The sequence below is a fragment of the Giraffa tippelskirchi genome, chromosome 4, assembly GCF_054371585.1.
Source record: "Giraffa tippelskirchi isolate mGirTip1 chromosome 4, T2T-mGirTip1v1.2.pri, whole genome shotgun sequence".
Taxonomy (NCBI): Eukaryota; Metazoa; Chordata; class Mammalia; order Artiodactyla; family Giraffidae; genus Giraffa; species Giraffa tippelskirchi.
Genome location: NC_137278.1, coordinates 112,589,818 through 112,608,385, shown reverse-complemented (window position 1 = coordinate 112,608,385; position 18,568 = coordinate 112,589,818). Strand labels below are relative to the sequence as shown.

At 38.1% G+C, this 18,568-nt stretch overlaps 1 protein-coding gene across 1 annotated transcript in view; it reads right to left on the bottom strand.

Moving 5' to 3' along the window:
• Nucleotides 1-18,568, bottom strand: part of LOC145545638 (tenascin-R-like) — a 92,342-nt gene that overhangs the window by 21,775 nt on the left and 51,999 nt on the right. Inside the window, exons 15-16 of the mRNA XM_081590483.1 lie at nt 14,414-14,544; nt 14,041-14,170 (exon numbers count right to left, since the gene is read on the bottom strand). Coding sequence (XP_081446609.1) covers nt 14,041-14,170; nt 14,414-14,544 — 261 coding nt within the window. The remainder of the gene's footprint in view (nt 1-14,040; nt 14,171-14,413; nt 14,545-18,568) is intronic.

Below are 18,568 nucleotides of genomic sequence, written 5' to 3'. Positions count from 1 at the left end.
GACTGAACTGAACTGAACAGGGAAAAAACTATTAAAAATACAAACACATGGAGGTTAAACAACACCCTTCTGAATAACCAACAAATCACAGAAGGAATCGAAAAAGAAACCAAAATATGCATAGAAATGAATGAAAATGAAAATACAAGAAGCCAAAACCTATGTGACTCAGTAAAACAGTGCTAAGGGAAAGGTTCATAGCAGTACAAGCTTATCGCAAGAAACAAGAGAAAAATCAAATAAATAACCTAACTCTACACCTAAAGCAACTAGAAAAGGAAGAAATGAAGTACTCCACGGTTAGTAGAAGGAAAGAAATCATAAAAATTAGGGCAGAAATAAATGAAAAAGAAACAAAGGACACCATAGCAAAAATCAACAAAACTAAAAGCTGGTTCTTTGAGAAGATAAATAAAATAGACAAACCATTAGCCAGACTCATCATAAGAAAAAAGGGAGAAGAATCAAATCAACAAAATTAGAAATGAAAATGGAGAAATCACAAGAGACAACACAAAAATACAAAGGATCATAAGAGACTACAATCAGCAACTATATGCCAATGGAAAACTTGGAAGAAATGAACAAATTTTTAGATAAGTACAACTTTCCAAAACTGAACCAGGAAGAAATATAAAATCTTAGCAGACCCATCACAAGCACGGAAATCAAAACTGTAATCAGAAATCTTCCAGCCAACAAAAGCCCAGGAGCAGACAGCTTCACAGGTGAATTCTACCAAAAATTTAGAGAAGAACTAACACCTATCCTACTCAAAATCTTCCAGAAAATTGCAGAGGAAGGTAAACTTCCAAACTCATTCTATGAGGCCACCAGTACCCTAATATGAAAACCAGACAAAGATGCCACAGAAAAAGAAACCTACATGCCAGTATCACTGATGAACATAGAAGAATCCTCAACACGCAAAAATCCCCAATAAAATTCTAGCAAACAGAATCCAACTACATATTAAAAAGATTATATATCATGACCAAGTGGGCTTCATCCCAGGGATGCAAGGATTCTTTAATATCCACAAATCAATCAATCTGATACACCACATTAACAAATTGAAAGATAAAAACCATATGATTATCTCAATAGATGCAGAGAAAGACTTTGACAAAATTCAACATCCATTTATGATAAAAAAAAAAAACCCTCCAGAAAGCAGGAATAGAAGGAACAGACCTCAACATAATAAAAGCCATATATGATAAACCCACAGCAAACATTATCCTTAATGGTGAAAAGTTGAAAGCATTTCCCCTAAAGTCAGGAACAAGACAAGGGTGCCCACTCTCACCTCTACTATTCAACATAGTTTTATAAGTTTTAGCCACAGCAACCAGAGAAGAAAAAGAAATAAAAGGAATCCAGATTGGAAAAGAAGTAAAACTCTCACTGTTTGCAGATGACATGATCCTCTACATAGAAAACCCTAAAGACTCCACCAGAAAATTACTAGAGCTAATCAATGAATATAGTAAAGTTGCAGGATATAAAATTAACACACAGAAATCCCTTGCATTCCTATACACTTACAATGAGAAAACAGAAAGAGAAATTAAGGAAGCAATTCCATTCACCATTGCAATGAAAAGAACAAAATATTTAGGAATAAATCTACCTAAAGAAACAAAAGACCTATAATATACAAAACTATAAAACACTGATGAAGGAAATCAAAGAGGACTCAAATAGATGGAGAAATATATCATGTTCATAGATCGGAAGAATCAATATAGTGAAAATGAGTATACTACCCAAAGCAATCTATAGAGTCAATGCAATCCCTATCAGGCTACCAACGGCATTTTCAGAGAACTAGAACAAATAATTTCACAATTTGTATGGAAATACAAAAAACCTCGAATAGCCAAAGCAATCTTGAGAAAGAAGAATGGAACTGGAGGAATCAACCTGCCTGACTTCAGGCTATACTACAAAGCTACAGTCATCAAGACAGTATGGCACTGGCACAAAGAGAGAAATATAGATCAATGGAACAAAATAGAAAGCCCAGAGATAAATCCATGCACCTATGGACACGTTATCTTTGAGAAAGGAGGCCAGAATATACAATGGATTAAAGACAATCTCTTTAACAAGTGGTGCTGGGAAAACTGGTCAACCACTTGTAAAAGAATGAAACTAGAAGACTTCCTAACACCATACACAAAAATAAACTCAAAATGGATTAAAGATCTAAACGTAAGACCAGAAACTATAAAACTCCTAGAGGAAAACATAGGCAAAACACTCTCTGACATAAATCACAACAGAATCCTCTATGACCCACCTCCTAGAATAATGGAAAGAAATCGTAGAAAAAAATAAACAAATGGGACTTAATTAAACTTAAAAGCTTTTGCACAATGAAGGAAACTATAAGCAAGGTGAAAAGACAGACTTCAGAATGGGAGAAAATAATAGCAAATGAAGCAACTGACATAGAATTAATCTCAAAAATATACAAGCGGCTCCAGCAGCTCAATTCCAGAAAAATAAATGACCCAATCAAAAAATGGGCCAAAGAACTAAACAGACATTTCTCCAAAGAAGACATACAGATGGCTAACAAACACAAGAAAAGATGCTCAACATCACTCATTATCAGAGAAATGAAAATCAAAACCACAATGAGATACCATCTCATGCTGGTCAAAATGGCTGTTATCAAAAAGTCTACAAACAATAAATGCTGGAGAGGGTGTGGAGAAAAGAGAACCATCTTACACTGTTGGTGGGAATGCAAACTAGGACAGCCACTATGGACAACAGTGTGGAGATTCCTTAAAAAACTGGAAATGGAACTGCCATATGACCCAGCAATCCCACTGCTGGGCATACACACAGAGGAAACCAGAATTGAAAGAGACATATGTGTACTCCAATGTTCATCGCAGCACTGTTTACAATAGCCAGGACATGGAAGCAACATAGGTGTCCATCAGCAGACTAATGGATAAGAAAGCTGTGGTACATATATGTGATGGAATATTACTCAGCCATTAAAAAGAATGCATTTGAATCAGTTCTAATGAGGTGAATGAGACTGGAGCCTATTATACAGAGTAAAGTAAGCCAGAATAAAAAACACCAATCAGTATACTAATACATATACCTGTAATTTAGAAAGATGGTAACGATGACCCTATATGCAAGACAGCAAAAGAGACACAGATGTATAGAACAGTCTTTTGGACACTCTAGGAGAAGGCGAGGGTGGGATGATTTGAGATAATAGCTTTGACATGTATATTACCATATGTGAAACAGATTGCGAGTCCAGGTTTGATGCATGAGACAGGATGTTCAGGGCTGGTGCACTGGGATGACCCTGAGGGATGGGATGGGGAGGGAGGTGGGAGAGGGGTTCAGGATGGGGGACACATGTACACCATGGCTGATTCATGTCAATGTATGGCAAAAATCACTACAATATTATAAAGTAATTAGCCTCCAATTAAAATTAATTAATTTTAAAAAAGGTGGGGGCTTCCCAGGTGTTACAGTGGTACAGAGTCTACCTGCCTATGCAGGAGACCCAAGAGATATGGGTTCAATCTCTGCGTTGGAGAGATCTCCTGGAGAAGGATATGGCAACTCACTCCAGTATTTTTGCCTAGAGGATCCCTTGGACAGGGGAGCCTGGCAGGCTACAGTCCAGGGAGTCAAACATGACTGAGCACTCACATACACACATTTTAAAAGAAAAAAAAAAAAAGAGGAGGTAAGAGATTGTCATCTGTCCACTAGGCTGTTGGTCTCAGTAATAAATGAGGATGAGGGTGGTATAGTGGAGATAAAGAGAGCTGGACACATTAAGGATCCACTTCAGAGGCAGAAGTGGCAGAACCCACTGATAGACTGAGGGATGAGGGAATGGGAAGAATCAAAGATAACTGAGCAAGTGATTTTAGGACATGGTCCTTCCCTGAGATGTAAAAGAATGGAGGAGCTGTAGTGGGCTCACCAGGGACAGGCAGAGCCTTGTAAGCCATGATAAGGAAACTCTTAAGCAAAAGAATGATATTTTATTTTATTAGTACTTTTAAGAAAGAGCACTCAAATGGCTGTGTGACAAGGGAGAGGCTTAGTTGCCCCATGGCATGTGGAATCTTCCTGGACCAGGGATTGAACCCATGTCCCCTGCATTGGCAAGCAGATTCTTAAACCACTGGACCACCACTGAAATCTGTAAGGCTACTTTAGCGGTGATAAATTTCTTTAGCTTTTGCTTGTTTGGGAAACTTTTTATCTTTCCTAATTTCTGATTAATAACCTTGCCAAATAATGTATTATTGGTTGTAAGTTTTTTCTTTCAGTATTTTTAATATATTATGCTAATCCCTTTTGGCCTATAAAGTTTCTGCTAAGAATTAATCAGTTGAAAGGAGGGTTCCCTTTCAAGTTTTTCTCTTGCTGCTTTTAAATTTCTAACTTCTGACATGTTAATTATAATGTGTCTTCATGTGAGTCTCTTCGAGTTCATCTTGCTTGGGTGTCTGTGTTTTCTGGACTTGGTTCCTTTACCAGGTTAAAATTTGTCTCAGCTGTAATTTCTTCAAATAGGTCTCCTGGAACTTTCTTTCTCCTACTGGGACCCCTTAAAAAAAGTAAATATTGGTATGCTTAATGTTGTTGCAGACATTCCTTAAGTTACCCCCATTTTAAAAAATTCCTTTTATGTCCTGTTGGTGATTTCTGCTACCCTGTCTTTCAGACTGCTGATCCATTCTTCTGTATCCTCTAATGCACTGTTGATTCTCTCCAGTGTATTTTATTTTTATTTTTTTTTATTTAAAAAATGTTATTGATAATATTGGTTTATAATGTTAACATAAATATCATGTGTAAAATGTTGTATTTCTTCTTCGGTATATGGTACAATGGGCTCACCACCAAAAGCTTAGTATCTGTCACCATACAACTCACCCTCTTCGTCCATTTCACACTCCCCTCCTACTTGTTCCACTTGGTAACAAGTACTCTGTTCCAGGTATCTCCAGATAGTTTGGCTTGGTTTGTTTGTTTATTTTTGTTTTGCTTCTTTGTTTGTTTTTATATTCCATATATGAGTGAAATCATGCTGTTCTTTTCTCCCTCTGACATTTAATTTAGCATAAGATTTCAAGGTCCATCCATGTTGCTGTAAATGGCAAGATCTCATTTTTATGGCTGAGTGGTATTTCATGATATATATATAGATATATTTATACACACACACACACACACACACATATCACATCCTCTTTATCCATCATCTTTTGATGGCACCAAGGTTGTTTCCATATCTTGATTACTGTAAATAATGCTGTGATGAACATAGAAGTGTATGTAAGTTTTCACAGTATTTTTATCCTTGAATAAATATCCAGAAGTGGGATATATAGATTATATGGTAGTTTTATTAATTTTTTAAGGAAACTTTATACTGTTTTTCATAATGGCTGCACTGATTTTAAATGTTTTAATTTTATTAATTATGCTATGCTATACACTTTCTCTCCAGTGTATTTTAAATTTCAGTTATTGCAGTCTTTAATTCTTACCAGTTCTTCTTTATATTTTCTACCTCTTTGTTCAAGTTATCACTGTATCCATCAGTTCTTCACCTCAGTTCAGTGCACATCTTTATGACTATTACTTTCAATGCCCTTTTGTTAAATTGTTTGTCTCCATTTCATTGAATTCTTTTCTGAAGTCTTGTCTTGTTCTTTCATTTGAAAGGTTTGTCATTGTCCTCCAAGTTTTCCTAACTGTGTTTGTTTCTATTTATTAGCTTTACCTAACAAATAGAATTGATGCTTTCGAAGCATCAAGGAATTGATGCTTCTGAATTGTGGTGCTAGAGAAGAGACTTTTGAGAATCCCTTGGACAGCAAAAGATCAAACCAGTCAATCCTAAAGGAAATCAATTCCAAATATTCATTGGAAAGGCTGACCCTGAAGCTCTAATACTTTGGCTACCTGAAGCCAAGAGCCCACTCACTGGAAAAGACCCTGATCTGGGAAAGATTGAGGACAAGATGCGAAGAGGGCGACAGAGGATGAGACGGTTGGATGATATCACTGACTCAATGGACATGAGTTTGAGCAAATTTCGGGAGACAGTAAAGGACAGGGAAGTCTGGTGTGCTGCAGTTCATGGGGTAGCAAAGAGCTGGACACGACTTAGTGACTGAACAACAACAATCAGTTATAGCAGTTACATCTCCCAGTCTTGAAATAGTGGCTTTATTTAGAAAGTTTTCTGTGATGCTCAGTGGCATGGTCCTCCCTGATCACCAAAGCCAGATGCCCCTGGAGTATCTTTCATGTGAGCTGTGTGTGCCCTCCTTTTGTGGTTGGGCCACGTTCACTGCAGGCTCACTGGTGGGTGGGACCAGTTCCCAGTGTGACTAGCTGTGAGGCCCAGTTACAACTGCTGCAAGTATACTGTTGGACAGAACTGATCCCCCAGGTGGGGGTTGCTTAGGGGGGCACTGGTGCCATCCAAATCCACCTGCTATACGGAACAGGTTAGGAGTCACTTTGGAGAATCTAGCCATGGTGGATGGATGAGCAGGACTGACCCTCAGGGAATACTGGGGCAGGGCCCATGGTGTTGGTTAGTTTGACTGAGAGTGATAGAAATGGTGTCTGCCAGCACCTGCCTAGCTAGGTGGAAGGAGAGTTTAGGAAAAAAAAAAAAAAAAAAACCTGCACCTACCAGTACTTCCATTCCCAAAGAAAGTTCCACCAGATCCCTGCCCTTCCAGCACACACCCTAGTCAACGAACCTTCTCTTATGATCTAGCTGTTTTTCAAGCTACTGCCTCTTCCCTGGGACTCAGAATCAGTGAGTTTGTGTGAGAGCTCTTCAAGAGGAGGGTCTCGATATTTCACAGCCTTCTGGATTTCCCAGATATAAGCCCTGCTGGTTTTCAAAGCCAGATGTCATGTGTCTCTTACCCATGCAGCTCCCCCAGGCTGAGGAGCCTTCCACGGGGCTCAGGCCCCTCACTCCTCAAGGGGGAGTTGGTTGGAACAGTACTCCCCACTTGTGGGTTACCCCACAGGGCGTGTGGGTTCTAACTAGACTGCATCTCTGCCCCTCCTACCCATCTCAATGTGGCCTACTCTTTATATTCTGAATTGTAGAAAATCTGTTCTGCTAGTCATTACGTGACTCTCAGAGATAGTTATTCTATATGTAGTTGTAGTTTTCACGTATCTATGGGAGGAGGAGAGCTCAGGGTCTTCCTACTCCACCATCTGGAGCCAGACTCTCTATAATCTCTCTATTTTAAAACCTGCTAATTAGCCAATTTAATTCCATCTGCTTCCCCTTTACCATGTAATATAACATATTTCAGGTTCTGTGAATTAGGCTGGATCTTTGGAAGGTCATCATTCTGCCTACTACCCTCTTTGTCTTTAGTACCAGCTACTATAAATAAATAAATATGGATTCTTTTTATGTCTATCATATAATAACTATTATCTTATTTCTCATTATGAACTGTAATTGTTAAGAAATTCATACTCGGATATAAAACTCAGATGTACTAATTAGTTCATTTCAAGTGTCTGGCAATTTTACTGCTCTGGTTCCTTTTAGATGTATTGATTCTATAAATTATTAAACTCTATATTGCTTTTCACTTTCAGGAAACACCTTTTGTTGTATCTGCTCAAATTTTAATGACTTTATAACCCCCATCATCCATAGATCCAGAGCCACCATTTTCACACAACATGGGACCTGCAACAACAGTTGACTGAAACTGGACTGGGTGTCTAATATTTGAAATAATCACAGTCCCTTCCTTGGGAATTTAGGGAGCATCTGTCTTTTCTGTGGCTCATAATGTACCATTTGTGCTTGGAAGTTGTGCATGGCATTCTTCCATTCATCACGTGGATTGCTTAGCAGAAAAAGTTGGTCATCAGGAAAAATAAGTAAAAATAAACTAAGGCTAATGAACAGAAAGAAGTAGACAGACTTTAAGAAAACAATCCCTGTGGTCTCAATGGCCTTAAATATCTGATTCTGATTTTCCCAAACACCCAGTTATAGTCTTTGCCTTTGTCTCCATGAGGCACTCTTTCATTAATACAATAAATGTTTATTTCTTAACTATTTTAGGTTGTTTTCTGTTCTTTATAACTAAAATCACCATCTCCTACTACTACTAAAGTGTGGAGAACTTGTTTGCCCCCATAGATTACAAAGCAACAGTGTTATCCCCAAGGACTTCCCTGGTGGTCCAGTGGCTAAGACACTGAGCCCCTACTGCAAGGAGGGGGCTGGATTCCCCATGGTGCCACAGGAATTCACATATTGCAGATAAGAGTTCACAAGCTGCATCTAAAGATCCCACATGCCATAATGAAGACTGAAGACCTGGCGCAGTCAAACAAATAATTTTTTAAATAAATAAATAATTTTAAAAGAAAAAAATAATGCTATCTCCAGAAGCTTACTCACTCTGAAAAACCATACAATGCAGGATGTAGGGTGTATATAATATATCCTCACTTGATGCCAGGTTACATTTTTAACAACAAAGAGAAACAAAAAAATGCATGTATTTATATCACAATTAAAAAGCAGCCTCTCTGTACCTCTTTCTCTCCTACCCTCTGGACTGCAAGTCTCCACTCAACTAAATCTGTAGGATGGAGCTGAAAGGAAGATAGTAGCATATCACCCAGCTTTAACTTCTGGAATCTTTGCTATAACCGGTGCTGTCACAGAAGTATTGTCCTTCAGCACCATCATTTCTTTATTCACAACTTTGTACTACACATGCATGTGTCTGTCTCCATTGGAAAACCCAAACATTTAAAGTCAAGTACCAGCTTTTACGCAAATTTGAAAAACTCCCATAACAATTTTGTACTTATAAAGCAACAAATAGAAAATTTATTTTGGAGGAAAACCTTACAGTAAAGGAGAGGCATCATAATTTCTTAAGCTATTAATGTAAAATGAAGGACAAAAAAGAGTGAAATAAAGACTTCAAAAAACATCAAGTTTGCATGACACAACTTTACCTGAAACTTCTCAAAACCTCCTTGTGGGAGTTTCCAAGACAAATATATTGTGCTTTCTTCCTGCCCCAAAATCAGTAAATCTGATGGTGGGTCTGGATCTAGGACAAGGAAATAAAATAGGAAAAGAAATCTTAAAAACAAATAAGCAAACATTTCTATCATCATGTTATCTACACTGGACTGATAACCTTGACCCTCACACTATGGAAGAGAGGCAGGATACTTAGGTTATTCTAGTCAGCTTTAGCACTATGTGAGAGTCTCAGTCTTTGCATCTCTACAGTGGTGGAAGAGGAAAAAATTTTCTAGAAAGCCTTTTTTCACAATAAAATTATGGATTTCATATTTATTTTTCTCATAGCAGAATTCAGTATGAAATTATTGGAAGTGAGATTTGGGATGGGATGGGGAGGAAGGTGGGAGGGGGTTCAGGATGGGGAACACATGTAAACCCATGGCTGATTCATGTCAATGTATGGCAAAAACCACTACAATATTGTAAAGTAATTAGCCCCCAACTAAAATAAATAAATTAATTAAAAAAAAAAGAAGTGAGATTTTTAACTGAGAATTTTATGCACTGCATAAATTAAGAGATCTATCTAACCCCCTTAAGTTTCCAAACTCCTTTTCCCTTTAAACACTTTATCTGAGGAGGTTCTAGAAACTTATTTTTCAAATCAGTAGTACGTCCCTATTTCTAATTTATATTTCAAACTGAAGTGAGGCATTTCTTTCCTTAACTGGAAGAAATATAATGCTAAAATTTTATTGGAATAATCTCATCTCTAAAATTCAAATTTTATAGGAATTTTTTTTCCTTACTTATAGATTTAAGTTTATAAGAATTCAATCAGTGGTAAATTTAAACCTGTGTCACTGATTGACAATCCTTTTCACTCTATTTTTCTTTTATGCATATTCTCTTTCAGCTGGAATTATTAATATCTTACCATCCCCCCATATTCCCATGATATATCTAGGTTTATTTCATATAATTATTAATATTCCATCTGCTTCCAAATGGATTTGAGGTGGCTTGCAAAAAAGGAGAGGCATAAAAAGACCAAAAACTATTAATTGACAGTGGAAGACAAAAGTCAAATTGTAAAGTGGGGAGAGTGTGGGGACAGGGGGAAGGTTGCCCGGTTTGTTTGGGAAAACATAGCCAAGCAAAAAATCTCTTAAAACGCAGAATGTACTGTTAATCCCAGGGTAGAAACAATGAGCTTGAGGTCCAAGTAGAATAGTGATACAAAGCCAAAGAGTCAAGAACGGGAGAGGCAGAGTCCTTCCTATGTCATAGTGGCCTTTCCACTAAAGCAGAGTGGTTACAAGGACAGAATGTGATGTCAGGGAAATGTGGGTTTGAAGCTCTATCATCCTGAAGAATCTACTGAAATTCTCTAAACCTCAGTTTCCTCATCTGTAAAAAAAGAAAAATGTATCTCATCATGATAGGTAGAATGAAGGTTGTGAAGGTCATGATTGAGAACTAAGTGACAAATAGCACAGAAAGTGCTTAGCAAAGTTCCTGACAAAGAACAAGCACTCTGTGATAACCAGAGTGACGGCAGGATGACAATGGCAATGACAACAGTAACAATGATAATAACACAAACAAATCTAAGCAGAGATCTAAGGTGCTTTCCCTGAGACAAAACAATACAAAGGCTTTTTTTTTTTTAATGCCTTTGCTCACCTATTTCTGATGTTTTAGGATGATCTTTGTGAGAGGCAGCAGAGTGTCTTCTCAGTCTGAGAGTTAGATACCTGGGTTAAATCTCACACCTCTGAACCTTAACCTACAGTTTAGGTCACCCAGGGAGATTAAACACAGTAACTTAAGCACCTGGGCTTCCCAGGTAGCACTAGTGGTAAAGAACCTGCCTACCAATGCAGGTTAGATGTAAGACACGCAGGTTCGATCCCTGGGTCAGGAAGATCCCCTGGAGAAGGGACTGGCAATCCGTGCCAGTATTCTTGCCTAGAGAATCCCATGGACAGGGAAACTGGTGGCTACAGTTCATAGGGTCGCATAGAGTCTGACGCAACTTAGCACAGCACAGTCACCATGCTGGGGTACGATAAATACTCACACTTTTTTAGTTTATTTTCCAGAATTGTTTTGACTATTGCTGCATTTTCCAGTGCTTTCCCTCCCTCCACATGGCAAACCCTGCTATGAAGCCTCCTCTCACACTCAGGCATGGGTACCTGAGCACACATCCGTGTGATTGTGACCCACAAGTAACAGGGCGCTTTGGAACATCCGTGTGTGTTCAGGGCAGGCAGACATGTAGCGATGCTAACGAGGTCAGAGGATGCAAACTGAACCCAATAAATGCAATTGAAAAGACAGCACCATCTATTTTTTCTAGCTTCAGAGTTTCGTTTTTCATAAAATGTTAATAGATATAGTCAAAATATTAGAAAAATACGAAGTATTTCATGATGACAATATCTTAGGGTTTTAGAGTACTCTGAACTTTTCACAAAAAGCTTTGCATTTGATTTTAGCAACAAGAGTTTATACCCAGGCAGGAATAATTATTCTCATTGTTTAGGTGAGAGCTTCATAGTTTTGCCCAAGGTCACAATAAATGACAGAGAAAGAACTATAATTCAGGCGTTCTCCATGTAAGTGAAATGCCCCATCTCTTCAAGCCATAGTGTCATAAACCACTTCTATTTTAACTGATGGTTAACTAGATATTGGGGCTTCCCAGGTGACTCCAGTGGTAAAGAATCTGTCTGCCAATACAGGAGATGCAAGAGCCATAGGTTTGATTCCTGGATTGGGAAGAGCCCCCTGGAGAAGGAAATGGCAACCCACTCCAGTATTCTTGCCTGAAAAATTCCATGGACAGGAGCCTGGTGCGCTGCAGTCCATGGAGTCGCAGAGTCAGACACAACTGTGCCTGCACACCACACAACTAGTTATTGACTTTAAACACAACAATTTCCCTTATTTTCCCTTAACCCCTGAAAAGTTAATTAAATATAAAATGAACTTACAAGTGCTAACCATGAGGACAGTAGGATGGCTTCTCTTTAGTCCCTTAGTAGCTATAATGCTAATTAAAAAATCAGTCCCCGGAGAAAGTCTGTTAAATGTGAATGTCCTACACATTAAAGAAAAATCACCCATTAAGATATTTAGCTCAGAAACATTTGGAATTTTATGCATTTTTTTTTTTTATTTTCTATTATGAACACAATTTTCTATGCTTAAACACAAGTGGCTATTTGGAAATCATAGCTTCTTAAGTGGAGAAATTTATGTCAAAAAGTGTATATGTCATGCATACAAGCATGATGATATCCTGAATTAATTCATTACTATCTATCCACATACATAATTTAGCACTGTACATCAGATTTAGTTATTCTAATCACACTACAGTCCAAAAAGTTGTCCTGCAAACTCTTATAATTTCTATTTATACTACACTACTAAAACAGCTTTCTAAAAGCACATATAAAATGTTAATCTTGTGTTTCATGTAACTTAACATAATCTCTTTTTAATGTTTTCATACCTTTTTGTGGAAGGCAGGATTTCTTCTTTCATTAAGCTTTTGCTGGATATTGAAATAATATATCCATCGAGAAGACTTCTGGCTGAAGGCCAACTAAGGGTTACTGCATCTGAATTCCTACTATGATTCATAAATTCAACCGCACTTGGGGCTATATCGTTTAAAACATACACATAAAATAACATTTTCTACCATACAAAGCACCTATTTTAAAACTGCTTTGGATTTCTTTGACTCTGCAAACTCTGAGGGTAACCAAGATATTCCTTTTATTCCTCCTGGTAGATATGAGAAGTTAAAAGTCAAGAGAGTGAAAAAAAAAAAAAAACCAGCAAGAATCATTTTAAACTTTGAAATACAACTTATATGTATCCCAGCAGTGTTGTACTCAGTATTTACCCTGCAGGCTGCAGTCTATGGGGTCGCACAGAGTTGGACACGACTGAAGCGACTTAGCAGTAGCAGTAGCAGTAGCATAATGTAGAAAGAGGTTATATCTTGGTTTAGTGTAACCACCAACCTCAGAAATGCCTATAAAGATTTTCAAGGCATCATTCTAGTTAAATACCAAATAGTAACAAGGTCAGTCAACAGGAAAGTTCATTGCCATCTAAATATGAAATATTACCCTTATTTTTCTGAAGAAAAATGTTAATATAGTATATAACATATATTTTATTTCTCCTTTAAAATTCTTCCACGTGTGGGAAAGTAAAAAAAACTACCAAGATATTCTCTCTCATTTCCGTTCTTTATTATTACAATAAAGGAACACCAGACCTGACCAGTTTCTAAATACATAAGTCAATCAATCTTCCCATGCCATCAGTGTCAAGAATAACTAAAATAGTTATTTTAGTAGAATAGCTGACAATTTTACTTCACCTAAATTTGAAAATGTACACATTTTGCATACACCCTTTCCAATTATCCTTTATTTCATCTGACTACCATGGAATAAGTCACCATCTGCCACTGGGAATAAGTTGCTAACACTGGGGAAATGGCACACTCCATTGTCTGTTTAACTGAACAATGGAAACATTAAATCACAAAGGGAGACTCTGGACAGAACCCAGGCAGTTAGCAACTCTATTGTCTGGAAATACACATAACAAATGAGGTTCTTCTAATTCATACAAGGGGAAGTAGAAAAAGAGACAAGAGGCAATACTGCCTGCCCATAAAGAAAATTTGTAAAGAATGAACTATTTACTAACTTTTCTCTAAAAGAACCAAATGAATATATGAACATTGAAACTTATAAAATGTTACAAGTCAATGAAACCTGGCTAAATAAATTTTTCTTTAAAAAAGAAAATAATATATAAAACAAAGCATTTTTATGGAATCCTTCTGATTATATTAATAAAGTATTTTTGAAAAGTGGAAACTTTTAAAAAATTGAACATTAAAATAATACCAAAAATGCTTACACAAGCTGTACCTGTCTGTATTTCTTTTGTGTAGGGAGAGCTGTCTTTAAAACCTTCTTTTTCAGTGCGAATTGAAAAGGTGTACACTGTGGCAGGATCCAGATTACAGAAGATTGCAGCTTCTTGAGATACCTTCTGGACCTGACAATCCAAAAGAATAACTTACCAAGTGTTCATTTAAGAAACATTCCACAATCAAACACAAGCAAAAAAAGAAAAAAAGATTGGGGGTTATTTAATTTTACTATCCAACATGCTGTTGTCGTGTCCGACTCTGTGACCTCATGGACTGTAGCACGCCAGATCATCTGATCTGATGTAAGCATGAGTAATATTGGTTTCAGCATGAAAGTTTAATTCCTCTGAGAGTCCCTTCTAACGTACCATGAAAGCAGCAGCACAGTTTATGCATGTGATTTCATAATGCTGAAAATTCCCAACAGCTCGACTCCAGAGAATTTCAATGGAAGAGTCCGTAACATTGCCCTCATGGATATTTGATGGTGCTTCCAGACCTATGCAAAACACATAAAACACTAAATTGCTCCTGGATGTTTTCTAACCAACCAGCTTTTTCTTTTATTTGTCCCTTCAAAGAGAGTAAAAAGCACAACACACACACAAAAAGGACAATGTAGTTTATTAATGAATTATCTACTAATCAACTAATTAAAAATAGTTGTTTATACATATAACAGCTTATAAAATATGATCATCAATTGTACTCAGAGTCACTGGAAACACCATTACATGCAGCTAACTCTGATGCTACAGCAAAAACTATGTGAGAGCGAATTCATGGCAGCAAATGCACAATATTCAAAGGAGGAAAATGAAATTAAAGCTTTCTGAAACTACTAAAACACAACAGACATAGAAATATGAAGGCTAGACAAAGAAGTAAAAGAATTCCTTTGTACCAAATATTGGCTGAAGTTAAGAACAAATTTTATCTGATGAGTTTTAGTGTTTAGTTTTCCCACTTTAAAGATTTCATCTAGCTAAAGGAAAATAATTGTTTTTAAAAAGCTGAAAAATGTCAGCTTTAGAGTATTGTCTTATATACTACTATTTCTGCTACTGATATAGTGATATTGATATAGTTAGAGGATCAAGTATCACTTATTTTTAAAGACAAGAACTGTAAAACAGTATGTTGCCCACAATGATTCATAATATAAAAGGCAGAGAATATAAATATAAAAAGTACATAAAAATTACAAGCAAAAGTAAAATATAAACATATATCTGAGCTGATTATAGATATGTTGAAATGCTATTAGACTAACATGACTTATGATATCAGTTTGAGATTATTTTGTGGAAAAACTGAGTTTAAACAATAACGGAAGGATTACAATTTTGGGGAAAAAGACACATAATATAATATGGTATAACAATATATGTAAAGATGTGTAATCAGGAAGAGCAAATCATTAAGAACCTTGCAACTTATTTACATTTATAGTCAGAAATATAATGATTTTAGGACACCATGCAATTTTTGTATGGCATTTATTACTACTTGCCATCAATTTCTATATCAACTGGATGCACGTGTGTGCTCAGTCATGTCCAGCTCTTTGTGACCTTATGAACCGTTGCCCACCAGGCTCCTCTCTCCATGGGATTTGCCAGATAAGAATACTGGAGGAGGTTGCCATTTGCTTTTCCAGGGGATCTACCCCATCCAGGGGTCAAACCTGTGTCTCCTCTATCAGCAGATGGATTCTTTACCACCAAGCCACCATGGAAGCCCTGAAGGAAAGGGACCCACATACACTGTCCATGGAAATATACATTGGCACAGTCACCATATAGAACAGTCTCTGAAAGCCAGGAAAAAACAATGAAGAAAGCTAAGCCTAGGATATGACATTCCTACACCTGGGCCTATATCCCAAGAAAACCATAGTTGAAAAAGGCACAGGCACCCCAACATTCACTACAGCACTGCTTATGATAGCCAAAACACAGAACCAGCAAAATGCCCACCACCCCACACAAGCTCAGAGAAGATGCGGTGTGTGCATACAATGGACTATGACTCAGCCATAAAAAACACATGACATTATGCCACTGGCCGCCGCAGGGATGGACCTTGGAGGATGACACACTAAGTGAAGTCAGTCACACAGAGGAAGACATATGACATCCCATCTAGGCGAAATGGAAAAGGAGATACAAATAAACTAGTTTTAAGAGATTCTGAGAATTCAACATAGGGTTCAAAAAAAAGTAAAAGGCCAGGGGTGAATTAGGAGGTCAGGACTAACACATGGGGGTCTCCAGTGACTCAGTGGTAAAGAATCCAAGTGCCAAAGCAGGAGATGTGGGTTCATTCCCTGGGTCGGGAAGATCCCCTGCAGGAGGGCATGGCAACCCACTGCAGTATTCTTGCCTGGAAAATCCCATGGGCAGAGGAGCCTGGAGGGCTATAGCCATAGGGTTGCAAAAAGTTGGACACGGCTGAAGCAACTGAGCATGCACGCACACATTCATGCACGACTAACATACACACAGAAATCTGTATTAGTAATAGATAATCCACAAGGATTATCATCATTCCTTCTATCCCGAAGGACCTGATGTTCAGCACAGGGAACTCTGCTCGACCTTCTGCAATAACCTCTATGGCAACAGAATCCAAATGAGTAGGTCTGCTGTTTGTATGTGTTCATATCCATGAACTGACCTGGTTCTCACACCATAATCGAACCAGGCGGTTGTACAGACAAGAAGCACATTAGAAATCAACTACACTCCGACATACCATCAGCCTGAAATTAAAGAAAAGGAAAAGGAAAAAAAGCCATGCCTAGTTTTTCCCCTCTGACCTCCCTGACTTGAGCTGCTATCCTATCCCTGGAGCCTGAGACTGGACTGTGGGGAGGTCAAGACAGTCAGGCAGGGTGTCTTTAATTCAGTCTTCTCTTAAGCCTGTACTGAATGGTTTGCTCTGTCTGGGACCAGAGTCCATAGTGCACCCAAAGGATGGTGGCCTGACCCTCTGTCCTTGGGGACCTTGGAAAAGTCACCTAGCCTCCACATCTGTTGGTGCTTAGGTTTCCAGCTCAAGCTTCCTTCCTGAGAGTGCAGCCTCCTAAGCTCAGGCACCTAAGCATCCTCTGCAGAGTGATGTGGTCCAGGTTGGGATTAGTCCATACAGGGGGTTGAAGCTTTAGAAGAAGAAAGTAGTAAGACAGAAGCCCTTGGGTGTTTGCTCTAATTTACAGCCCAGGACTTTCCCTAAGGCTATGCTGTCGCCTTGTGGACATTTTCTGTAACTACAACTTGACAAGTGCTTACTGGAACCTCCAATCCCTGGTGGCTCAGATGATAAAGAATCTGGCTGCAATTCAGGAGACCAAGAGTTTGATCCTTCGGTTGGAAAGATCCCCTGGAGAAGGGAACAACAACCCACTCCAGTATTCTTCCCTGGAGAATTTATGGACAGGGGAGCCTGGCAGGCTACAATCCATAGGGTTGCAAAGAGTTGGACACAACTAAGAGACTAACACTTCCACTTCCAATTCACAGGGCCTGGGTGGCTGCTAATGACAGCTGCCCCCAGGAAATGTCCTGGGGCAGATATAACAGAAATAAATTCCAAACACTGCCGACTTTTACAAAGCCAATTGCAACCGGTAAAATTTCCTCACTCCATTTAAGGAAAAAAGAAAAACAATCCAAACTACCAAAGGACAAGATGCTCAGCATCCCTAATTATTACAGGAATGCCAATCAAAATTACAATGAGAAATCATATCTCACCAGTCATAATAGCCATCCTCACAAGTCTACAAACAATAAATGAAGGAGAAAGCCTGGAGGAAAGGGAACCCACATACACTGTTGGTGCGTATATACATTGGCACAGTCACAATAAAAGACAGTCTCCTAATGCCAGGAAAAAAAAAAAAAGAGAGTGCTAAGCCTAGAATTTGACATTCCCACACCTGGGCCTATATCCCAAGAAAACCATAATTCAATAAGACACAGACACCCCAACATTCACTGCAGCACTACTTAACGATAGCTAAAACACAGAACCAGCAAAATGCCCACCACCCCATTCAAACTCAAAGAAGATGTGGTGTGTGTATACAATGGAATATTACTCAGCCATAAAAAAACACATGAAATAATGCCACTGGTTGCCACAGGGATGGACCTTGGAGGATTACACACAAAGTGAAGTCACCCACACAGAGGAAGACCATAGCATGTGATGGCCCTTCTGGGAAAAACAAACAAAAAAGGATACATATGAACTAATTTATAACACAAAAAGAAACTCTGAGAATTCAAACATACAGTTCAAAAAAAACAAAAAACTGAAGGGCCAAGAATGAATTAGAAGGTGTGTGTGGACTAACATATATACAGAAATCTATATCTGTAATATATAATCCACAGGATTATTTTTGTTCCTTCCACCCATCCATCATCCATCCATCCACAAAGAACTAACATTCAGCACTTGGAACTTTGCTCAAGCTTCTGCAATAACTTCCAAGGCAAAAGAACCCAAAAGAG